At 35.1% G+C, this 26,250-nt stretch overlaps 1 protein-coding gene across 6 annotated transcripts in view; it reads left to right on the forward strand.

Moving 5' to 3' along the window:
* Positions 1-24,732, forward strand: part of ATAD5 (ATPase family AAA domain containing 5) — a 45,321-nt gene extending 20,589 nt beyond the window's left edge. For 4 of the 6 annotated variants that reach the window (XM_057715811.1, XM_057715812.1, XM_057715809.1 and 1 more), the window contains 17 exons: positions 2,904-3,088; positions 4,447-4,604; positions 5,106-5,265; positions 5,710-6,039; positions 7,014-7,110; positions 8,687-8,766; positions 8,995-9,137; positions 9,228-9,378; positions 10,885-11,061; positions 11,289-11,422; positions 11,886-11,979; positions 13,207-13,271; positions 19,500-19,680; positions 21,262-21,443; positions 21,878-22,737; positions 23,203-23,361; positions 23,469-24,732. In XM_057715811.1, coding sequence (XP_057571794.1) covers positions 2,904-3,088; positions 4,447-4,604; positions 5,106-5,265; positions 5,710-6,039; positions 7,014-7,110; positions 8,687-8,766; positions 8,995-9,137; positions 9,228-9,378; positions 10,885-11,061; positions 11,289-11,422; positions 11,886-11,979; positions 13,207-13,271; positions 19,500-19,680; positions 21,262-21,443; positions 21,878-22,737; positions 23,203-23,361; positions 23,469-23,547 — 3,235 coding nt within the window. In that variant the 3' untranslated portion in view covers positions 23,548-24,732. Of the gene's footprint in view, positions 1-2,903; positions 3,089-4,446; positions 4,605-5,105; positions 5,266-5,709; positions 6,040-7,013; positions 7,111-8,686; positions 8,767-8,994; positions 9,138-9,227; positions 9,379-10,884; positions 11,062-11,288; positions 11,423-11,885; positions 11,980-13,206; positions 13,272-19,499; positions 19,681-20,541; positions 20,669-21,261; positions 21,444-21,877; positions 22,738-23,202; positions 23,362-23,468 lie in introns of those variants that run through there. The other 2 variants (XM_057715810.1, XR_009049998.1) reach the window with 2 other exon arrangements.
* Positions 24,733-26,250: the final 1,518 nt, after the last annotated feature.

The following is a 26,250-nucleotide window of genomic DNA, read 5'->3' on the forward strand; positions in this document are numbered from 1 at the left end:
GAGCCCCTGTGGCTGGAAGGAGTATGGTCAACACAGGAGGCTGAAGGAATGCCAGTGTGACTTGAGCAGAGAGAGCGCGGCTGAGAGGAATGTGAGATTACGCTGGAGAGGCGGGTGCCAGCCCATGTGGGTAGGCCATATGAAAGAATTTTGTCGCTATGCTAAGAGCAATGAGAAGCAATCAGAGGGTTTTCAACATGAGTATGGACATAAACATTTGGATTTTGAAAGTTTAATTTGACTGCTGGATTAATTTGGCTGTTGTACAGAGAATGGGATGGAAGAGGGATTGAAGTGGATGCAAGAATTCGGGTGTGAGTGGATGGAGATGTGGACTCAGATGTTGGAGATGATGTATGAAAAGATTTTAGGAGATAAATTTCAGAACCCTTGATGATTACTTGGACACGGGGGCTGGGGGTGGGAGAGACGAAGGTAGAAGGAGGATACTCAAGTTCTGGTCTGTGCTAGTGGATGGCATGATGGAAGACCAGGTTTAGAGACATGAGTTCAGGTTTTTTTTTTTTTTCCTGTTTCAATTTTATTGAGGAATAATTACATATTGTTAAATGCACAAATCTTAAGCATACGGTTTTGATAAGTACACTATATCAAGATAAAACGTTTTTCTTTTTATTCCTGAACAGTTCCTTTCTTTCTGTATAAACCCCCCCGCCCTGCACCACCACGACCAGTGCAACAAATGGTTACCACTATTCTGATTTCTGTTACCAGCAATTAGTTTCACTTCTATTGCCATTGGTTAGTCTTGTCTGTTTCAGAACGTTACATAACCTTTACGTAAATATATTGCTTTGTGCCTAACTTCTCTTGCTCAGTACACACATATTTTTTTAAAATCAGCTTTATTCAGATATAATGTGCATAGTCATATGCACCCCTATTAAGTAAACAGAGGTTTAACAAATGCACACCTCTGTGTAATCGCCACCATAATAAAGACAGAGAACATTTCATCGCTCAAAAATTCCCTTGTGCCTCTTTGCAGTTCATCCACTCCCAATGCCATGCAACTTCTGATCTGCTTTCTGTTGGTATAGATTAGTTTGCCTTTTCTAAAATTTCATAGAAATGAAATCATACAGGAGGGTCACTTTTGTCTCTGGCTTCTTTCAGTCAAAGAATATCAGTAGTCTGTTCTTTTTATTGCCGAATAGTTTTCCTCATACGAATATATTTATCACAAGTTATTCTTTTATTGATGGCCATTTGGGTTGTTTCCAGTATCTACTCATTCACTCATGAATTCCTATTTTATTCTCTGGGTTTTAATCCATGCATATTATTTATTTTAATGCTCCAATTGTTTCTGATTTGGCCATTGGAAGCCCTTCAGCTTGGTTTCTATGCCCCTTTGACACATACTCATCATGTATGGAGCATTTCTTACTTTCTTGAACAGGCAGATGTTCCAGGCTCATCTTTTATTTGCCCTGCCCCAGTTCTGTAATTAGTCTCTTCTCCAAGGAGCCCTGGTTCCTTTTAGTGGAGGTGCTTATTTTACCCAGTGCTTCTGAGGTATCAGTGCTTCTAGGTTTTCTCAGCAGATAAAGCTAGGAAATACACACACACACACACACACATCCAAAACTATTTCTTACTCTGTATAGAATATATTGTGTATATTTTTTATTAGTACCTTGTACCCCTCCTTAAAGTTTACCTTCTACTATAGGCACATACTAATACAGCTACTTCACCCATCTTTTTGTCTTTCCCTCCAATTAATAGTTAAAAAGGTACACCTCCTCTTTTCTGATGTTAAACTCTTCAGTCTGGTTTTATTTTTTATTTTTTTAATTTATTTATATTTATTTACTTATTTATTTATGTCATTGGTTGTGTTGGGTCTTCGTTGCTGCACACAGGCTTTCTCTAGTTGTGGCGAGCAGGGGCTACTTTTCATTGTGGTGTGCAGGCTCCTCATTGTGGTGGCCTCTCTTGTTGCGGAGCACAGGCTCTAGGCGTGTAGGCTTCAGTAGTTGTGGTGCATGGGCTCAATAGTTGTGGCTCATGGGCTCTAGAGCACAGGCTCAGTAGTTGTGGTACCCGGGCTTAGTTGCTCCACGGCATGTGGTATCTTCCTGGGGCAGGAATCAAACTCATGTCCCCTGCGTTGGCAGGCAGATTCTTAACCACTGCACCACCTAGGAAGTCCCCAGTCTGATTTTAGATCTCATCTTTTCTTCATTTCTCTCAAACAGGAAAGGAATAGAAGTTTTTGAAGCCTCTTTTTAATGACCAACCCAGATTTCATTTTGTAAAGAATATTATCATCCTCACTATATATCTGGCAGGCTAGGACGGGTGTATAAGCTGTGATATACCAGCACCACCTATCTCTCCCCTCCACTACTCCATCATCCCATCCTCCTCTACCCTTTCACCACCCTCACGCTAAAGTAAAGATTCTTATGATGAGCAATGCGAGATAAGCCAGGTGAAACTGAGACATCAGTGATCAGGGCCCTAAAGTTCCTGCTATTGTATTGGAAACAATAGTACCTTAGAAGTTCTTGTATTAACTTTTAGAAATGTGGCACTGATTTTGTTTTCCGATTATAATATAAATGAATGTTTTTAAAAAAAAAAGGAAGATAAAAGACAGGGAAAAAGCTCACCTACCACTCGATAGCCTCAGTTAACATTTTGGTGGATGTCCTTCAAGACATTTTTTTCTGTATATACTTATTTTTATTTAACTTTTTAACACTGATGGACTTTCAGTTTTATGATAAGCAGAAAAAGAATTTGACCCGCTAACATCTCAGGTAGCTGATTAAGTTTGTTCAAATAAAATTAAGAAGTATTTATTTTACATTTTATTTTTTTTAAGGGTTTATAACCTTAGCTCTCCTTTTCTCACATCATTTTCTTAAAAGTCAAGATGCATCTGAAAAGCCTCAGGATTGTGATGTGCAGTTTAAAGCAAAGCGTGACTTTCTAATGAGTGGTTTGCCAGATATGTTGAAACGGCAGATTGCAAAGAAAGCTGCTGCGTTAGATGTGTACAACGCAGTGAGCACCAGTTTCCCGAGAGTTGTTCATGTTCAGCAGAAAGATGATGGTGAGTTTATGACGATGAAATATTTTTAAATGTTAGTCATAATCTGAAACTATGTAGGTTGGTTTAAGGTGAGACAGAGGTTTAGGTATAATTCTTATGGGGATTTTAGTGGGAAGTTAAGGTGGCGTTTTATCTTTTCTTCTTCAGCCTTGGACTGAGGAAGGGGGTGGGGCAAGAAAGCCAGAAGCAGCCTCTGCCCTTACCCCTGATGCCAAGGGAGGGCAGGCATGTGTGGGGGCCCTTCAGTGAATATTGTCCAGAGAGACGCTGTGTTCTAAAAGGAAGGCAGATCCTTTCTGAAATCATAGCCTGTGTATGAACAGATCATCTTTAAGAATTTCTCAGAGGAGCTCCAGTCCTGTCTTTGTCCAGTCGGCTGTTCACTGTTCAAGGGGAATGTGGTTGCCTCCTTTCTAGAACAGCCTGTGCCACAGAAGTATCTTGTGGAATATCCCCTGGAATTGGTAACAGAGAGCAGTGCTCCATTGCTCTAGTTCCCTCTTTTCTCACGGGCACCGTGCAGGAGAGCCAGCTGTTTGCACAAGCCTTGTAGGGTGGTGGTAGCTTGACCCTGAACTAATTCTCTTTGGATTCAAGTGCTATGGCAACTGCTGTCCCACTTTACTTACATAGTTTTTAATTACTGAGACTGTACAGAGACTTCTATCTTCGCTTTGTTGCTGTTTCTACCTAGAGTTTTTTGGTCAGCACAAAAACAGTTATATTCTCCTCAGCTGGCTTTGTGGTTTGGTTTGGTCTCTTCCCTCTACTTATGAAATGTTCACTATGTTCTGTTCTCCTCTTATGTTTCTGACCTTGATAGTTTTTTGAGTTTTGTTTAGCCTCTTTGTTCTCTATTGTATGGGGAACTTCTCTGTCTTTCTAATAATATTCCACTTTTCCTTTTTTCCCGGTTCTGCTACTGGCCATTTCGTCAATGAAGCCTTTCTTGTTACTTTTACTAGTTCAGTTTTATAAAGTATTTTCTAATAGTATGTTCAGCTATAGGAATTAGTCATGCTTTTCCTTAGGATCCTGCCCACGCTCACCTAGTAACAGAATCTGTATTTCAGGATGCTAACTGCCCCTGAAATTTTTAACCTGAGTAGTAAGGTTGATTTAAAAAGAAAAGAAAATATGCTAATATTTGCTTATTTTTAACAATTAGGAGGGAAGACTAGGTAATTTTTATGAGTTATATTTGTTGGAAGTGAGGATTTGTTTCCTGTGTACTCATGTGAGTTTTGGTACTTTCGCGTTAACTGTGTAGCTGTTGTCGGGTCTTTTCATGTTTATTTACTTGACATTTGATAAATGGATAAGGCTGTGAATGATGTAATATTTCTGGTTTTCTTTAGGGTGCCATTTGTGGCATTTGAAACCACCCACTTGTCCTCTCTTAACTAAGCTTGAAGAACTGAGTACTAAAGTAGTAGATCTCTCAATGTGTGTTATGGCTCTTGGTGAATTTTCGACATTGAATTCAAATTCCAAAAGAAATAATTCCGCTGTTGTGGTAAGTATGAGAGTGGTCATCCATTGTAGGACGTTTCCTTCACATCTTTCAGAGGGAAGAAATTTTGGATATCTGCTGTTATAATAGCCTAAAGTTCATCCCTTCCTAGAGTCCGGTTTTAAAAAATAAATCCCAATTGAAGTACACATCTCTTTTAAATACTACTAGAGCTTTAAAAACATATTAAGAATTAATAATAGTCAGTTTCAAAAGAATAATAGATTATATACCAAATTTCGATACTTTATCAGTCGGAATTATAATCTGATAAATATGTAAAATACAATTAGTTGAAAAGAAAGAACAATAAAAATATGAACTAAGTCCTTTTAAAGCTGTGCAAATGCAGCTTTGCCATTTAGTTGTATTTAGTGACTAAAGCTAATCCTACAGTGACACACACTTATTATAGACAGAAAGTAGTTGGCAGTATTCTGATTAATGTGAAAAGACGATGTGGATTTAATGAATAGAAGATTTGCTTTTTATTCTTCCTTGCAGTTTATGGGGAGAAGGAAGGATTTGACTGATGACGTGAGAAATCTTTTGCTGGAGGAAATTAGGTGGTCAAATCCCAAATTTTCTTTGAGGAAATACTTCCCTCTGCTTCTAAAAAAGCGAACTGAACACGAGGTACTTTCCGCGTGTCATCGTAAACAAGGTTAGTGATGATTATTATTCCCGTTAACATTGCAGTTTTGAAAACGCTAAGCTTAGCCATCGACTCTTGGAAGTGGTTACCACCAAGAGAATATTGCCTGTGGTTGACGGGGAGAGTTATCCAACTAAAGCATCTCGTGTGAGGCAGCGTGAGCCTCTGCCAGCTTCCAGAGTTGTCAACCCAAAGACAGCTTTAATTATGTTAAAATAATAATAACTTCTTTAAGGAAAGACTTAGATGAGGTAATTTCTATTGTCCGTACAAAAGGCAGTCTAAAGAACAGGATATCCAGCTTGCTTTCAGTATGCTACATTTGATTCTTGCCTTTTCATTTTATAGTGATAAAGCTATTGGATGTTTTGAAGTGGTATTAAGATTATTGGGTATTAAAATTTGTTTTTTGTTGATTAGTAAGCACATGCATTTCTATAATTCCCCAAATAGAAAGTCCAAAACTAGAGCCTGATGTCAGTCGAAAAGAAGCCAAAAGGAAACGAGTGGAAACAGAAAATCGTAAATCCAAAAGAAAGAAACCAAATGAGTATTCAGAAACTCCAAAAAAGATAAGTGGGAAACCAGAAGAACTTGACAAAAGAAACAACTCCAGTGGGATAAAGCTGGATACCTCCAAAGGTTTATTTCCTAAAACATACAGGAAGAAACAAAGTGCTTTGAGTGCAAGGTGTAAAGTGGAAACAGAAGCAGTAGAAGATTCTGGTATTCTGATAATAGATGGTGACAGAGAGTCTACATCAGAAGTAGCTTCTATTCCAGGTAAGTTAGACTTTCTGCCTTGGGTCATAGAGGGGTTTTTGTTTGTTTTAACCTCTCATTTTCCCCCTCTCTCTTTTAATGTATGTTCATTGCAACATTCAAACAAAATAAGAAGTGGAAGCCTCACTGATTAGAGTCTTACAGATAACCACGTTTAACAGATTGCTGCTCGGTCTTTGATTTTTCTTTGCTTCCCTAAATACATATATGCTTTTTTAAAAACCTGGGATCACTCTCTACATATTATTTTATATCTGTTTCACATATTTCTGACATATTCCTATTTGGTTATCTAGCTTTTCCGAAGTATTCTGTTGACTTGATTAATTCATCCATTTAGAGTATGCTTTGATAATTTGTACAGCAAGTCTCTATCTTTTTTAAAACTATTTTCATGCATTGACTTTACTAAACGAACTATAGATTCCGTTACCCCACAAATTCTACTGGGGTTTTGATTTTGCATTAGTATATAGATTAATTTGGAAGGAACTTACATCTTCCCAACATTGTCTTCTCAACTGGGGATGTAGCATCTCTCTGTTTACTCAGGCCGACCTCATAGAATGTTTTAATGTATCTTTTTAGTGGTCAAAAAGAGGCTCTGTGAAAATTATGCTGTATTTGTTCTTTAGATTATTTCTTACAGTACAAATTATTTTTCATATTTTGTGTTCCTTGAATGGTTATTAACATTTTTAATGTATACTTTTAAATCTTATTGTCATGAGACTTTATGGTGGTTAGCTTTTAAAGGGGAAGGGTTTTGATATGATGAATATTCAATGTAATGTTAAGTTTTGAAATTGCCTTTTTGGCAATTTGTAAATATAAATATTTGTACAAATACTTACTGTGACATGAAACAATAATATAAATGTCTAAGAATATATGTTTATGCCAAGGAACAAAATACTTAAATACGTATTTTTTGCTTTATTTTTATTTTTATTTTTTTTATTTTTTTGCTTTAGATTCTGGAACTGAAGACATGCTTTGGACAGAAAAGTATCAACCTCAGAACTCTAATGAACTCATAGGCAATGAACTAGCTGTAAAAAAGTTATATAGGTTGGTAAAATTCGTAAAGGAATTGAGAAATAGTTTATGAATCTAGTTTTACTATTTATTTTCTTTGTACTAATATCTAGAAATTATAGTTATAAAGTAATACATCACAAGATAAAATCTTAAATAAATAAAAAAAAAGAATTTTCAGTGAAAAGTAAATGTACCGCTTTTCTCCTGCTTCTACTCCCTAGAGGTAAATGACTATTAGAGGTGTCTTGTGAAACCTTCCAGAAAAATTTTAATGTATGTGTTTGTGCCTTTCTTCCTAACGAATAGTATCATATTACTACTAATTCAGGTCATAATCTTTTGTCTACAATTCCCACCTCCAAAGAGTTCTGGAAACTGAAAGTTTATTAACTTTATTATTTTTTTTTTATTTTTATTTTTTTAAGAACTTTTATTGAGATACATTTAACATACAATAAACTGCATATATTTAGAGTGTACAATTTGGTATCCCAGTCTCCCAATTCATTCCCCCCCAACCCTCCCCGCTTTCCCCACTTGGTGTCCATGTGTTTGTTCTCTACATCTGTGTCTCTATTTCTGCCTTGCAAACCAGTTGATTTGTACCATTTTTCTATATTCTGCATGTATGTGTTAATATACGATATTTGTTTTCCTCTTTCTGACTCACTTCACTCTGTATGACAGTTTCTAGGTCCACCCATGTCTCTACAAATGTCCCAGTTTCACTGCTTTTTACATCTGGAAAGTTTATGAACTTTATTATATGCATAAAGTTTATTATAGTCTCTATCAGTCCCACTTAGTAGGAGTTCATATTTTTTTAACTAGAAATATTCAGTGATTATGGATGTACTGCCACAGACCCACTGGGGTATTATGTTACATGTGGTATACATACCAAATTAACATTTGTAATCTCTGAAAAATCCTGAATTCTAAAACTCATCTGGCCCAAAGGATTTCATACAAGGAATTGGGACCCATGATAATAAGCACTTTGAGATTGGCATTGTTCTAAGCACTTGATTTGATCCTTAGAACAATCCTATGAAGGTAAATACTGTTACTCATGAGGAACGAGGCCAAGAGAGATTGAGTTATTTGTCCAAGGTCACACAGCTAGAAAGTGGTGGGGCTAGAATTTTTAAACTCAGGCAGTCTGGCTCCAGACGAGAACTTTCTACTAGAACTTTCTGCTCATACTTAGCATTATATCAGTATATTAGACATCTTTCATGTCATCATACAGTCTACCAGTTCTTCATAGTTTCTCTGTACTGGTTTCTTACATGAGCATACCATAAGGTATCTTTTGCCCTACTGATGTACTTGTAGGTTTTTCCTTTTGGAGGCTAATATTAACAATGTTGCAGTGAATATCCTTGCACATATAGTCTTGAGTATTTAGGCAAAAATCACTTCATTTTAAAATATTCATGCCCACATAAAGTTATTTTACTGTGTGGTTGATTCAAAAGCGTTATGGAGTTCTTAAAAACTAATGATATACCGTAACTTCCCCCAACAATGATTTTAACATATCATCTAAGAGATATCTATATTCTGTGAGTTAGTTTTATTAACATACATTTTCTTATGGTAGTTGGTTGAAAGACTGGAAAAGAAGAGCCGAATTGGAAGAAGGACAGAATTTGAAAGGAAAAAGAGATGAGAAACAAGAAGGTATTTTGAGTCATTTTTTTTCCATTTCACTGAACATTTTTAGAATTAGATTAGCTAAAAATTTTTATAAAGCTGCTTATTTGGTACTTTATATTTGGTTTTTTAGTTTTTGTACATTGAATTTCCAACACTTACTGGCAAGAGGTTTGTGGGATTTGGTCATTGGGCTTGGTGAGAGAGAATTGCTGCCTAAGCAATTGTTTTATGTGTGTTTGAATGATTTTTCAGATCGGTCGGATGGTGTAGACTTTAAAGGCAGTTCAGATGATGAAGAGGAGAATCGTCTTTGCAATACTGTTCTTATAACAGGGCCGACAGGAGTGGGGAAAACTGCTGCAGTATACGCTTGTGCTCAGGAGCTTGGATTTAAGGTCTGTGGAAGAACGTTAATGTAACAGTTAACCTTGAAACGAAAGGAAACATAAACCATTCTGCCTTTCTTTCATATATTCTTCTTTTAGATATTTGAAGTGAATGCCTCTTCTCAGCGCAGTGGTAGACAAATTCTGTCTCAGCTGAAGGAAGCTACCCAGTCCCATCAAGTAGACAAGCAAGGTGTAAACTCACAGAAACCCTGTTTTTTTAATAGCTACAACATAGGCAAGTCACCAAGTAAGTAAATTATTTTCCTCGAGTCTTAACCTTTAAAAAATTAAAATCTAAGGAAAGAATTTTAATCATTAGCATTTTGCCATTCATTTTTAATCTTTTCCTACCTACTACATGCCTTTTTCATTTTTCTTGGACTTTGTGTTTTAAAGCAAATCTCAGGACCATCACATAATTTTACCCAGGTATATATACTTCAATATGTAGCTTTAACGGATAAGGACTTCTTAAAAAGCATAACCACAATATCATAATCAGACCTAACAAAATTAACTATTTACCTAAATTTGATGTGATATGTAGTCTAATTTCAGTTTTCTGTTGTTTCAAATGTTTTGTTCAAATCAGGATCCAAACAAGGTCCACATTTTACATTTGCTTAATGTCACTTTTCTTTTAATCCAATGACTCCGTCACCTTTCTTTTCATGTCATGTATTTGTTGAAGAACATGGGTCCTTTGTCATAAAATTTCTCACATTCTAGATTTGGCTGATTGTATCTTCATGGTGTTACTTAACACATTCCTCTTCCTTGTATTTCTTCAAAACTGGCAGTTAGATCTGTGGGCTTGATTAGATTCATTTCTGTTTTGGTATTGGCGTACATGCGTACACGGGGCTGTGCGCTTCCTGTGGTGTCACAGCAAGAGATACATAACAACTGGTTATCCCACTTTCAGTGATACTAAAATATTTTTTATTTTAAGATTAAACCTCTTTCCTTGTGTTAAAATGCCCTGTTTTTATGACACGACAGTGATATCTATGATAATTTTTTTCAAGCTCAAAATTTTCACTAAGTTTTTTGAACACCTATGATATACAAGGATATGGTAAGATCTCTGGAGATGAGGGTACAGTAAAGGCATAGGACACAGTCCTGGGTATGTGCACACATGCTGGTACGTAAAGAAGATCCTGCTCTGAGTCCATATGATAATAACTAGCACGTGCAAAGGCTGACTGCAGGCACTAGAGAGGGGCAAAGGACATGCTCTGGAATGAATGCCAGGTGGCTTGGCTGTTGGGCTCCTGATGGGTAGACATCAGCCATTTGTTTTTTAACTTTATATCCATCTTTCATAGCATATCTAGAAAAACATATCACTTGCTTGCAATATCAGTTTACTGTGGGCTAAACTGAAGTCGGACAAGAAGGTCTGTAATGTGCTCCGTATGTACTGATATCACTTTACCTCTAGCCTCTTCTGACATATGTAGACAGAGTGAATGGAGGGATTATGAAGATTATTTGCTTCAAGAATGTATATTTCTTTGGAAAAGAGTACCTTTTCCAAATGACTGGTTTTATCTTCTCTACTGGTGGAATAACTAACAATACAGTAATATTTGAATGTAAAGAGTATTTGAATGTAAGAATGAAAAAGAATTTTTTTATATCTTTGCTTTTTACTCGGTAAGAGTAGAAATATACTGTGGATAACTCAATCTTGCCATCTGTTTAATTTTTAGAAAATTTGTCTTTAAGTGTAATTTGTTTTTGGCAGAAAAATTAAGCTCCCCCAGGAAGGTTGTTACATCACCGAGAAAACTTCCTCCACCATCACCACAAAGTAGTGGACCAAAGCGAGCACTTCCACCTAAAACTTTGGCAAATTATTTTAAAGTGTCTTCTAAGCCAAAAAATAATGAACAAATAGGAGCATTTCTGGAAAATAATAAAGGTAAGACACTAAATTGACAGAGGCCCTGATACATAAAAATATTATATTTCATGAGTTCCTATTGCTATTTACAAAACCTCAGTTACACTGAAGGTCATACATATAGGAGTCTTGATACTTGGTTTCAGTTTTGATACCGGATTTCAGTTTGAGTTTACTCTGTGGAAATATCCAATATTCTGTTAAAAGTTGATTTTATCTAAAATATTAATGTTTTATTTATGCAGGAATCAAAAATTCTTTTGAACAGAAACAAATCATTCAGACTAAATCTACAAACACAACTAATTCAAATGTCAAAGAGTTTGGGGCTGAGGAACCTAACAGGAAAAAGGCAACATCTCTCATTCTGTTTGAGGAGGTAGGCTTACAGAGGCATACATTTGTGATATCTCCTGATAAAAACTTATTCTAAAGATTACTGTATGTCTCACTATAAAGGACTGTAAAATAGCCAAGAAAGTTAGGAATAATTGTATCTATTTGAAATTAAAGTAAATGAAACTGTCAACCATAGAAGAATTTTTCAGGAATGTGATTAATACAGTTCAATTACTGTTTAGTGTTTGTAGAAATTATTCTGACCCATACTTATCCAGTTATAGGTGACTGCATTCTTTTGGTTTTAATCTTTGATAACTTTTTTACTCTTTTAGTAGTATAAGACATTGTAAGCTTTCAGCGTGGTGTGAAGTCATGCTGTTCACAAATTCATAAATTTTATCTCTAACAGACGTAGTGTATCTACTATGTATACATAACTGATATCCAATAAGTGTATTGTTATTCACTGCATTAATATTCTAATAACCATTTGTTCTTAGGTTGATGTTATTTTTGAAGAAGATGCTGGGTTTTTGAATGCAATCAAAACATTCATGGCAACCACCAAAAGACCTGTCATCCTTACGACAAGTGGTAGGTAACCAGTGATTTTACAGTTAACTACTTTTGGTTAAAATATTTGGGGAAAGCTTCTAATGTTAGTTAGATATGTTCCTTTAGAAGTCTGCTGGTAAATTAAGTCTGTTTTTTTTCCTAAAGTGAGGAGGCTTCTAGATCATTTTTAAACTAAGAATTATTCAAATTTACAACTGATTTGCAGCCTTGAGTAATTATTAAAATTAATACACTACCTTGCAAATAGAAATGACTTTAAAAATGGGCACAACTTTGAATCACTGTGTTGGATGTTAGATATTTAGGAAGCCAACAATAGCCTTTAATGTAGACAAGCCAGTGAAGGGGTTTTGGTAAGGAAAATAACAGATCTTTCTCTTTATCTCGTCCTCATACCTATAATTACATCACCAAACCTCATTTACTGGTCAGAATTTTTTAATGGAACCCAACCTTTCTGCAGTTCCTTAATATTGAACTTGGCCATTCCTTAGCCCCTGATAATGTTTCCAGTATGAACTAACTGCATATTTTAGCTGAAGTAAGCCATCATCAGGCTAACAGAATTGGTCCCCTTTTCCTATAATTAGAATTCAATGTTTAATTTTAAAATCTCATACAATGTTTTTCATTCTATATATTGTATTTTTATTTATTTATTTATTTATTTATTTATTTGGCTGTGCTGGGTCTTAGTTGTCGCACGCAGGATCTTCGTTCCCAAGTGCGGATCTTCGTTATGGCACGTGGGATCTTTGTTGTGGCATGTGGGATCTTTAGTTGCAGCATGCAGGATCTTTAGTTAGTTCCCTGAGCAGGGATCAGACCCGGGCACTTGGAGTTCGGAGTCTTAACTACTGAACAACCAGGGAATTCCCTATGTATTGTATTATAATATTCCCTATATATTGTTTTCTAATGTTTGTCATTGCAAATATTCAGTAGAATGTCTCTCTCTGCTATGGATTTCTGTTGGAAAATGTTTGTGTTAGACTCTGCTTAGAAATTAATAGCCCATTTGATAGATAATGATTATACTCTAGAAATATCGATAAAAATCATATTAATCACAAGTGAGATGATAGTTTAAAAGGTCAAGGTAGAAATTCAGTTCCTTAATGATTTATAATTTGCATGATATTTTATTTTCATTACTGATGAAATAGAATACTTTCATAGAAAAAGTATGACTAGAGAAAGTACCTTAGTGGTCTTAAAGTTTAAAACTATGTTTTTTCCCTATAGATCCAACATTTAGTTTAATATTTGATGGCTGCTTTGAAGAAATTAATTTTAACACTCCTTCACTGGTAAGTTTTGAATTTTGATGATCTTAAATTATATATCACAATTACATAAAAGGTGGTTTATTATAAAATTTAGTTAAATTTTTAAATGTGGTTACTAAGGGGTATGTTAAAATTTTTGAGTTTTAGGAAACTTTTTATTTTTTTATTTTATTTTTAAAAATTTTATTATTTTTCTTAAATTTATTTTTGGCTGTGTTGTGCTTTTGCTGCTGCACCAGGGCTTTCTCTAATTGAGGCGAGTGGCGGCTACTCTTCATTGCAGTGCGCAGGCTTCTCATCGCGGTGGCTTCTCTTGTTGCAGAGCTGGGCTCTAGGCATGAGGGCTTCAGTAGTTGCAGCATGCAGGCTCAGTAGTTGTGGCTCATGGGCTCAGTAGTTGTGGCTCACAGGCTTAGTAGCTCCTTGCATGTGGGGTCTTCCCAGACAAGTGGTTGAACCCGTGTCCCCTGCACTGGCAGGCGGATTCTTAACCACTGTGCCACCAGGGAAGTCCTAGGAGACTTCTAATTATCTTTTCTTACTCTAAAACATATTTTTTTCAAAATTCACAGATTCAAATTTTTATTAGACTCCAATGTTCATTAGGTCTTTTTCATAGTAACCAGTGTTTTATTGAGGTGAAATTTACATACAGTTAAAAAATGCACTTAAGTATACAAATTGAAAATATGAACAGAGATACATGCGTGTAACCATCACCCAGTCAAAATATGGAACATTTCCATCACCTCCAAAAGTTCCCTTGGGCCCTTTTTAGTCAGCACTCCCCTCTCCACCAGAGACAACCACTATTTTAATGTGTGTTAACTCAGATTAGTTTTGTCTATTCTGAAATTTCAAATAATAGGAAGCATTATGTATCCTTCTATATCTGGTTTCTTTCACTTAACATTATGTTTTTTAGACTTATCCCTGCTGTTCTATCAGTGGAAATGTTGAATCATAAGCACTATGTTATTTTAATTTGTTTGGCTTTTTAAGAATCTGCCAAATAGGTTTCCAGTGCATGAGAATTCTGGCAACTGTTGTCAGTCTTTTTAACTTTGGCCATGGTAGTGGTATCCATCTGTGTGTGTGCATGTTTGCTTTCTGTTAATTAGCTTTGAAGTATAATTTATATACAGTAAAATACACCCACTTCAAGTGTATGGGTCAATGAATTTTGACAAATGTAGTTACAGAACATGTCCATCAAGATAGAGAACATCTTCATTGCTTCCAGAAGTTCCCTTGTGTGCCGTTGTGTTCTGTCATTTGTCCTAACCCCTCGGCCCGGGCAACTACCAGTCTGTTTTCTGTCACTGTAATTTTGCCATTTGTAGAATTTCATGTAAATAGAATCTTATGTGTAGTATTTTTTGTTCAGTTTCTTTAGTTTTTATTAATGAGTAGTATCCCATTGTATGGATATACCTTACATATATGAACATGTCTATCATATTCACCTATTGATAGACATTTGGGTTGTTTAGAGTTAAACTATTATAAATAAAGCTGCTATGAATATTTACATTGAGGTCTTTGTCTGGACATGTATTTCCACTTATTTTACTTAATACTTAAAGGTAATTGTTGGTCCAGTTAACGTAAGAACCTGACAATCTATTTTCTGAAGTTTTCCAATGATTTTGCATGCTCACTAGCAATGTATGAGAGTCCAGTTGTCTTTCACATACTTACCAGCACTTGGAGTTGTCCATTTGTTTGATTTTATTCATGTTAATAATTACGTGTTGGTGTCTCCTTGTGGTTTTAATTTGCATTTTCTAAATGACTTATGATGTTGAGCATCTTTTTCGTGTCTCCATTTGCCATCAGTATTTCTTCTTTGGTGAAGTATCTGTTCAAATCTTTTGCCCATTTTTTAAATCAGTTGTTTGTCTTCTTATTGAATTTTAGCAGTTCTTTTTATAGTTTGGTACAAGTTTGTATTAGATATGTGTTTTGTAGATATTTTTCCCCAGTTTGTGGCTTATCTTTTTTTTAAAAAAGAGTAATTAAAGCTTTTAATTTTAATGAAGTCCAGTGTACCAAGTTTTTCTTTTATGATTTTTGTATCCTATTTCAGAAATCTTTACCAAACCTAAGCTTACAAAGATTTTGTCTTAGGAATTTTGTAGTTATAGCTCTCAGATATAGATCTTTGATCTTTTAAGTGTAAAGTTGGTATGTAATATGAGGTAAGATGTATGATTCATTTGTTTTCCCAATAGATATCCAGTTGTTCCAGCACTGTTTGTTGAAAGTCTTTTTTTCTATTGAAGTACTTTTCAGTTTTGTCATATATCAATAGACTGTGTATGCAGTCTTATTCTGTTCTCTTTGTCCATGCAAAAATATGACATTGTCTTGATTACTATAGCTCTTTTGCAAGTCTTGTAATCAAGTAAAATAAGTCCTCCCACTTTGTTCCTTTGTAAAATTGTTTTGGCTATCACATGTCATTAGTTTCTCTTAATTTTAGAAGCCGCTTGTCAGTTTTTACAGTTTATTTTGGTGTTTTGATGGGAATTGCATTGAATCTATGCATCCATTTCAGGAGCTCTGACATTTTAACAATACTGAAGTTTTTGATTCATGAACAGTTTATTTATTAGGAGAAGGGGTTAGTTTCTTTCAGCAATGATTTGTCATTTTCGTTGTACAGACCTTGCACATATTTTGATAAATTTAGTCCTAAGTATTTAATGGTTTTTGATGTTATAGTAAATGGTGTTTTAAGATTTCAGTTTCCAGGGAACTCCCTGGCGGTCCACTGGTTAGGACTTTGCGCTTGCGCTGCAGAGAGTCTGGGTTCAGTCCCTGGTTGGGGAACTAAGATCCCGCAAGCCACGCCATGTGGCCAAACAAAATATTTCAATTTTCAGTTGTTTTTTGCTAGTATATAAAAATACAATTGATTTTTGTATCGTATGACCTTACTAAACTAATTTGTTAGTTCTAATAGTAGATCCTTAGAATTTTCTATGTTGATGGTCATATCGATTAAAACCACTTTTGTTTCTTCCACTTTTGTTTCTTCCTTTCCAATCTGTCATTTCTTTTTGCCATATTCTAGCGGCTGGTGCCAACATATCTGCAGTATTAAATAGAATTTAGAGTGGCATCTCTAACTTGTTCCTAATGTTGGGGTGAAGGCAGTCACTCTTTCACCATCACGCGTGGTATTTGCTTTACATTTTCATAGCTGCTCTTTATCAGTTAGGTGAGAGTTTTTATTGTGAATGGTGTTGAATTTTGTCAAATACTTTTTCTCCATCTTTTGAGAGGATTGTGTGGTTTATCTTTTTGATTCTACTAATGTGGTGGATGACATGGACCGATTGATTATTTTAATGTCAGACCCAACTCGCATTCTTAGGATAATATGGCCATGATGCATCATGTCCTTTATATACTTCTGGATTTGATTTGCTCGTATTTTGTTATGAATTTTTGTATCTACATTCATAAAGGACATTGGTATGTAGTTTCCAGGCCACGTGAGATGGGTTAGGACTTTTTTTTTTACTAGTTTCTTTAGAGATTAAAATATGCATTCATAGGTTTTCATAATATTATACTAATTCACAGAGAATCTAAGAACCTTGTAGAAATATAAGTCCATTTACCATCCCTCTATCTTTTATGCTTTAATTTTCAAGTGTTTTATGTTCACACCATTATAAACTCGGTACAATGCTCTATTTTTTGCTTTAGCCAGTCATATATGTTTTAAAGAAATTAAAAGGGTAAAAAGTTGAGTTTATGTTTACCTATATACTTGTTTGTTTTGGGGTTTTTTCTTAGCTCTTTATTGGAATATAATTGCTTTACACTCTTGTGCCAGTTTTTGAGGTACACCAAAGTGAATCAGCTGTATTTATACATATATCCCCAGATCCCCTCCCTCCTGCGACTCCCTGCCACCCTCTACCTATATACTTATAATTTTTTTAATAAATTTATTATTTTATTTATTTATTTTATTGGCTGTGTTGGGTCTTCGTTGCTGCACACGGGCTTTCTCTAGTTGTGTCGAGCAGGGGCTACTCTTCATTGTGGTGCACGGGCTTCTCATTGCGGTGGCCTCTCGTTGCAGAGCATGGGCTCTAGGCGCGTGGGTTTCAGTAGTTGCAGCACATGGGCTCAATAGTTGTGGCTCACGGGCTCTAGAGCGCAGGCTCAGTAGTTGTGGCGCACAGGCTTAGTTGCTCCGTGGCACGTGGAATCTTCCAGGGCAGGGCTCGCACCCGTGTCCCCTGCATTGGCAGGCGGATTCTTACCCACTGCACCACCTAGGAAGTCCCTATACTTATAATTTTTGATGTTCTTCATTTCTTTATGAAGATCTGAGTTTTTCTTTGGTTTTGTTTCTCTTCAGCCTGAAGAACTCCATTAGTAATTCTTATAGACCAGGTCTGCTGGCAGTGGATTATATTAGAATTCTTTCAGTTTTTCCATCAGTACTTTAAACATGTCATTTCATTGTTTTTTGGTCACCACTGTTTCTGTTATGTCAGCAGTTTAAAAATTTTTTTATTTACTTATTTGCCTCATATGTAATGTGTCATTTTCTTCCAGATGCTTTCAAGATACTCTAACTTTGGTTTTCATCCATTTGCTTGTGCTGTTCCTAGGTATTATTTTTCTTCATATTTATGCTGCTTGTGGTTCTTGGATATCCGTAACCCTTAATTATATATCATTCCTCCAATAAGAGAAGTTTTTAGGCTTATTTTTTCAAATTTATTTTATTTTCATTTTCTCTATCCTTTCTGGGGATTTACTTGCAGGTAGGTTAGATATTTTACATTGTCCCACATGTCACTGAGGTGTGCTGTTTCCTCCCTGACCGCCCCCAGTTTTTTATTTGTACTTTTTTTTTTAAATTATTTACTTTGGCTGCATTGGGGCTTTGTTGCTGCACGTGGGCTTTCTCTAGTTGCGGCAAGCTGGGGGCTACTCTTCTTCGTTGAGGAGCATGGGCTTTAGGTGCGCGGGCTTCAGTAGCCGTGGCGCACCGGATTAGTTGCTCCGAGGCATGTGGGATCTTCCCCAGCAGGGATCAAACCTGTGTCCCCTGCATTGGCAGGCAGGTTCTTAACCACTGCGCCACCAGGGAAGTTCTTTTGTACTTCTGGTTTGGTGATTTATATTGATTTTCAGCTACCACTGCTGTAGCCTGCACTCAGTCAAAAATCAGTTTTAAAAGGTGTGGTGGGGATTTACCCATGGCCTTTTCATTTGTCCAAGTGTTGATTTTCCTTTCATTTTCTTCTGCCTTTGGTTACTCTCTTGTTCATTCAGGTAGTTGGCTTTTTTTATTTTTTATAGTTGATTAGAGAATTTATAGTTATTATAAATGGTAAGGTATGTCTGATAGTAGGTACTCCTTTGTTATTGAAAGCAGAATTCCCAGTCTGTGGGAAGCAGAAGTCCCAGATGTGTGCAGGAATAATATGTATGTATAAAGTCAAAGATATCATAGGGGAAATTTTTTTTCAATTGTCTTATTTACTATAATGTAAAAATGCTAGTGGTCTTGTAAAATCTGTGAAATGTGAGTATAATTTTATATGTTTTAGCTTTTCAAGATAAAAAGCTTTCCATAAACAACAATGGGAAGAGACTGTACATATTTTGTTGTTTTATAAAAACTATAGCAATATTAATTGTACAATAAATAAAATGAAAAAGTGTACTTGGTTCATTTACTGCCAACAAATAACATGTATTTAAACTTTTTTCATGTATTTCTTGTTTACATACATTTATTCTTTTATGCATTCATTAATAAAATTTTCCAACCCTGGTTTTCAAAAATTATATAGTATTTTTCAGTACTACTATAGTATCCATATTTATCACTTTAATGGCTGTAAAACGTTCCGAGTTGTACCGTTATTTAATCCTAAGGGATTTTCTTGAGGTTTAATAAAATTGCCTTCAGGATTCAGGTTGGAGAATCTTGCATAAAATTTTCCTTGCTGTCTCAGACTATATATACTTAATAAAAGAGCTATATGTAAATGCTTTTAATTTGGTACCATATTCCTTTATATTTTTCTAGATCAGTCATTCTCAATAACACCTTAGGATATTGTGATTTTTAGCAAAGTTTGGCTTACTTTTTGATATGTTATTGATGTATTTCTGTTAACTCTGCAATTGACTGTTTCTTCACTCTCTCTCTCCCCCTTCCTGCCCCGGCCTTCCCCCTTCTCTCTCTTTCTTCCTCTCTCTCAGCTAAATGTTGCCAGCTACCTACAGATGATCTGCTTGACTGAGAATTTTAGAACTGATGTAAAAGATTTTGTAACGTTGCTAACTGCAAATACTTGTGATATCCGAAAAAGTATCCTTTACTTACAATTCTGGATTAGGAGTGGAGGTGGATTTTTAGAAGAAAGACCATTATCTTTTTGTCGTAAGTCGATTCATTATAAAAGAAATTTCTGTAGTGGGATCCTATATTAAAATATATGCTGTACCAAAACATTTGAAAGATTATAAAATTTTTGAGCATTGAGGTGTCATGTTAATATTAAAATAAACATACATACATCAACTTTGTTGATGAAAAGGTTTGTAAGCATTAAATGTGGGTAAAACAAACTGAACCTGGAACAAATGGTTACTTGTACATTTATAAACATATAATTTCTTATAAACAAATGGAATTATATTATTTAGCAACTTCCTTTTTTCACTTAGCAAAGAAAGTATTGGTAATTTTTCCAGATGTAAATTATTTTTAGATGACTGTATTGTAAGTTCCCTTTTAGCTTCTTTAACAGCCTATATAATTCTGTCGTTCCTAAGAACTCTATTATTTCAGAAATGCTTTATTTCATATCGATCTTCAGTCATTGTTACCTAATTCAAGTCACAGACATTTACTGAGGACTTCCTCCACGCCAGATCCTGTGTTTATGTGAATAAGACATGGTTCCTTCCCTGAAGAGGTCCATAGTTTGTGGTTTCCATGCTCCATAGTCACAGTTCTGTAGTTACAGATCCTGCTCTGGGAAATATACAAATATGTAAATTTTAAAAAGGTGAAGTTCTGTAATATTAATCCCTTATCAGTTCAAAATTTAATATCTTATTCTTTTTCAAAGTATTTAATTCAATTTAAGCTGGCAGTTTTAACTTGTTCTTAGAAGTAAATATAATAAATAATACATGGAAAATATCCTATTATAAACAAAATTGTTAATAACTATCACCATATTATTGCATATAAAATGGAATACCAATAACTTTAGCATTATTTCTTTTCTTGAAGATCTTAAATGCATTTCATTCCTGTCTTGAAACAAACAAGCAAAAAATACAGATATACATTCACTGGAAATCAAACAGTACAGAAGTATGTAATGTAAAAAGTAAAAGATCTTCCCCACTTCTTAAAGGTAGCTACTGTTAGACCTTTATCTATGCATATACAAATATTGCTACCTACTTATTTAGCAAAATTAACCAATACTATATATAGTTAAACAATTTGCTCCTTTTTACTTGACAATTTATTGTCACTACCTATAGTTCTAGCCTTCTCTTTTTCACAGCTATGTACTATTCCGTAATATAAAGTGGAAGTAACATAATTTAATTCAGCATTACCTCCTAGGCGACATTGAAGTCATCTTCAGTTTGTCATTAAAATATGCATTGAATCTCTTTTAATTTCCATGATCATTGGTAAAACTGTACATCTTTTAATGAGTTTGTTCGATATTTGTGTTTCTTCTGTGACTTGCCTGTTCAGTCCTTGCACTCTTTTCTGTTGGATTGTTTTGTAAGCCCACCCCATACCCCACCCCCACTTCACCTATGTAGAAATAATGTTTATATTGTATTCTTTATGAATTAGATACATATGTGGAGAATGACAAAATGAGCATTAGGTCCAAAAAATGCCAAAGGATCTTGGATTTTAAATAATTGCTTGCTACAATTTGATAACAATATGGAGAGCTAAGGTTTTCTTTTACTAATTTTGCAGGAGGAAATACCAGAAATGCACAACTTATTTGCTCTGAAGATGACCCTGATTCCAAAAATAACCCTAAAAATACTAAAAGGCATCCAACAGACCTTCCCAAATGTGACACAGGCTGTGCTGAGACCTTGTTTGGCCTTAAGAACATTTTTTCCCCATCTGAAGACTTATTTTCATTTTTGAAGGTATTTTTAATGCCTAGTTTGGAATCTTAAATTAATGTTCTTTTTCATCTTCCCACCATTCACTCCTATCTTTTGAATCTTAAGGTTAACTTAAAATTACCAATAATTTCTATAGGTTTCAGATGTCTGATTTTAACACATTGTACCACTTTGATAAATGATGCATAGGCATTGCTCTAGAATTTAGAAATGAATGAGCTTCTAATTATTAAATTAGGGTGTATACTGACTATTAGAGAATTTATTTTTTCAAATTAACAGTCTAAATTAATTTTTTAGATTCATACTGTTTTTGCATATTAAGGAAGGGTAGGTTATGAGGGGTAGCAAGTCATTCTTTGAAGATAGATAGGAATGACACGATATTCATATGGGTAGAAAAATGTCAGACTACGTACTATTATAACATTTTTTTACTTAAAATTGTTTTTCAGCACAAAATCAGGACAAAAGAAGAATGGCATAAGCTCATCCAGCTTCTTACAGAATTCCAAATGCGGAATGTAGATTTCTTATATAGTAATCTTGAGTTCATTCTACCATTACCTGTTGATATCATTCCAGAAACAGAAAACTTTTCTGGTTCACCAGTAAGTGTGGACACCAGTGCAGCAACAAAAAATATGAAATGTCTTGGTAGGAAACTTTCTGAAGGAGAGAAGCCATTGAAAAAGTCACAAAAAAAGAAACATAAGAAAAAGATGGTAATTTTAGATGATAGTGACTTATTTGACACCGAATTAGACTTTTCTGATGAATTTATTAGCCTTTCCTCTGCATCTTCAAATTCAGAAGAAAGCAAAGCCAGAGATAAAGAACGCAATCCAGAGGCAAAGAAACTAAACAAATGTCTAGAGTCACACATTGAGTCTGTTCCTCATCCTCCTAAAACACCAGCAGAAAAAAAATGTTCTGTCCTTGTTTCTCACTGTTTAAATTCACTCACTGAGTTCATGGACAACATGTCCTTCTTAGATGCGCTTTTAACTGATGCAAGGGAACAAAGGGAATTTGGTAATGATTTTGCTTGGACAAACGGGAAGGTTAAAAGTGGACTCTGTGATGAGTTCAGTCTCGAGAGCAATGATGGACAGGCTGCTCAAAGCTCTGGAGAACTAAAGGCAACGGTAGAGGCTCTCAGCTTTACTAAATGTTCTTCCGCTATTTCAAAAGCATTGGAAACCTCCCTGAATTCCTGCAAGAAATTAGGAAGAGATCCAACGAAAGAACTTACTCTTTATGTTTCACAAAAGCACCACAATGTACACTTCAGTCAGTCAGCAGCTAATTTAGAGTAAGTCTCATTCTGTTTACTTTTCATTTTTTAATAATAAATGGTAAAGGGGAAATTGTTTCTTTCTCTTACTAATTTTGAAATGCTGGGCTCTATTGATCATGGTAAGCCCTTAATATTAATAATATAGTTTGTAACGAGACAGTTAAGGAGACCAGCCTGATTGCTGGGAAGAGAAATAATGAGAGATTGGGGGGTGGGGTTAGATTTGGGAGACTCTTGGATAACGGGGTGGGGGGGGGTTCTGGATTTGCTATGCAAACAGCAGGTAGCCATTAAAGTCTGTTCAGTATGGGAGTGATTGATGTGTTGAAAATGATACAGAAAGTTAATCTGGAATACAGGTAATCTGGTCTAGACCAGAACCAGGGAGAAGCAGAGACCTGAAGCTGCTTGTGTTTGGGATTGTTGCATATTTATTGGGCATTAAAAATCAAAAGGTAATGTATTACTTTTAATTTACAGCAGTGCTTGGAAGAGGATAGCAGTCATCAGAAGTGTGTTTTCTAGCCGATCTCTTCTGAACCTGGGTAACAGACAAGCTAGTATAATCGAATACTTGCCAACTCTTCGAAACATTTGTAGGACTGAGAAGCTAAAAGAACAAGGAAAAAGTAAAAGAAGGTAAAGGTTCTATAAAAAGAACGTTTTACATAACTATTTCAAGATTGATATTCTCATCTGATGGAACTATTAATATTAAATTGTATTTTTCCTTGTAATTTTGACAGATTCCTGCACTATCTTGAAGGAATTCATCTTAACATTTCAAAAGAGACTATGAACACTTTGGCAGCTGGCTTCCCTTAATATTCTACATTAATAATGGCTTGTACAAATTCTTATGTGGTCCTTACGATACACTTTTACACTGATTTTCATGGAAGAGTTTATTTCTCTTAATGTACATTTAAAACAGACTATTTGTATATTTTTTATTAGTGTGTAAATATTTAAAATGAAAAAATTTGAGTTACAAATTGTATTTATAATTGCGGTAGTACTTTTTTCTGAATTTTTTTGTATTATCTGATTTAGCTTTGTTGGAGTATTTTTGTATGTGTGAACTGTTTCTAGAAGATAGAGTTCACTAAATGTTTCTAAAGGTGCTTCAGTGTTAAACTAATCCATAATTTTTCCTTTTCCTGTGACCCTTAATCCATCTCTCTCCAACCAAGTGTCAGTCCTCTGTCAAGTTGTGAATGTGAATTATCTAGGTGATAATCTTTTTTAAAAATAAGTTTACATAATACAAAATACAGAATAGCATGTGTGATACATAAGAAAACTTCCTAGGAAAGAAATTATGTATCATTTTTCAAAAAGTAAGATCTTCCTGATAAAATTATTTTTAGTGTACTCAGCCAGCATATTTTACCATGTGAATCACTGAAACTGACAAGATGAAATCAAGATTATGAATTGTAGTTTTCATAAATCTTTTTTAGCAACCATACAAATGTGGTATCTTGTATATTCTGACAAATCATTTGTCTTGTACATTTTTCTTGTATTTTTATATCATTGATGTTTTATTTCACAAAGATATTAATGATAATATAAATATTTTAGACAAACTGCTATTCATTTAAACTGTAACAAAAATGGATTCTACCCTAGGATTTCTACACATAGCCATTTCGACTTAAGGTTATATTTTTGGAGACAGTATATATTTTAAATTACATGATTTTAAAATACCACATTTCACTTAAAACCATTTTTGCAATCAGATAATCAGATGTATCTGAAAATAGTTTCCTATTTCAAGTGTTTATATTATATATTAGCTTAATTTTCAGTTACATTATCTGGTGAATTACATTTTCACCTCAAGAGGTAAGGATCCTAATTTTATACAGTTGAAAAATATAGATGTATACCTGTGTACAAAATGTTTTTACCTCTTTGTTGTTCAACCTACCTTTTCTTGTATTGATAGTACGTTGATTTAATTAAAGGCTAAAGCTAAAAGACTGCAACATTTAAATGAGAGATCCAGATGTAATCATCTGGGTAAATATGGATACTGTATAGGCTTGGACATAGGCTATATATCTTATAGGTTTTGTCCCTGTACAAAAGAGAGAATAAGATCTAAGACATTTTTTTTAAGTATATAGGTTTATTTTTTTCTACCGAATGCAAGAGTCCACTACCTGTAAAGCATTTACCAGTTAATTTGGTCTTTAATTGTTACAACGTTCTGGTAATTCTCATCAATTGAGGAACCAAAGTAAAGTAATGCCATAGAATTATATTTAAATGATCAAAACCCAAGAAATAATGAGGGTATCTTCCTCCCTAATAGGGACACAGTTAATATCTTTTTTTTTAAGGTTTAACATAATTCGGGGAATATTTTCTCAATTCTTAAAGGTGATAAAATCCTGTAAGACTTAAGGTTGTCTTTTGTGATAAAAGTAACCAAATTTTGAGGACTTCTCTGTACTTAGCATCTTATCCTGTAAATGTCTAACTTGGACACATTTTCACTACAGCTACTTCCAGAAATATGTGAGAAGTAGAATGCCACACATCTGGCATGAACAATTGAATGGTTCGTGAAACTGTTTACTAAAGTATAAAACAATGGCAAATGAGGTGGTCTGGAGGAAAGAGAATGATTTTAGACATGTACTTGGAGGTATCTACAACAGCTCCAAGGTAGAGATGCTTATGTATAGTCACATATGTAAAGATTTACATGTGCATGCCCACAAGTCTAGAGTGTACATCAAACTGCCCAGGAAGTTGGAGATGCTGAAAGGGAGGGCTTCCATGTATTTTATAGGTTTTTGATTACTTGAATATTTTTTTTCCAACAAGTATACTTCACTTTTAGATTAAAGGAAAGAAAAGACAATGCTTTGACATCAGAGAGACTTGGGTTCAGTATAGGTGAGATATAATGAGGGCCTGAACCAAGACGAATAATAATGGAAAATGGAGAAATGTGGAGGAAAAAGGTAAGGGCTCCTTTTTTCAAAAGATGGTCTGTTAAGTAAAATATTGCAAAGTTTAAAAATGAGCCTATTAGGACTTCCTAGTGGCTCAGTGGTTAAGAATCCGCCTGCCAGTGCAGGAGACCCGGGTTCAAGCCCTGCTCCAGGAAGATTCCACATGCTGTGGAGCAACTAAGCCTGAGAGCCACAACTATTGAGCCCATGTGCCGCAACTACTGAAGCCCGTGTGCCTGGAGCCTGTGCTCCACAACAAGAGAAGCCACCGCAATGAGAAGCCTGCGCATCACAACAAAGAGTAGCCCCCGCTCATCGCAACTAGAGAAAGCCTGTGTGTAGCAGCAGACACCCAACACAGCCAATAAGTAAATAAATAAATTTATTAAAAAAAAAAAATGAGCCTATTGGGCTTCCCTGGTGGTCCAGTGGTTAAGACTGCACTTCCACTGCAGGGGGCACGGGTTTGATCCCTGGCCTGGAAACTAAGATACTGCGTTCCATGTGGCGCAGCCAAGAAAAAAGAGCCTATTAAACCAAGCCTGTTTGTTCT

Source organism: Hippopotamus amphibius, chromosome 17, assembly GCF_030028045.1.
Source record: "Hippopotamus amphibius kiboko isolate mHipAmp2 chromosome 17, mHipAmp2.hap2, whole genome shotgun sequence".
Taxonomy (NCBI): domain Eukaryota; kingdom Metazoa; phylum Chordata; class Mammalia; order Artiodactyla; family Hippopotamidae; genus Hippopotamus; species Hippopotamus amphibius.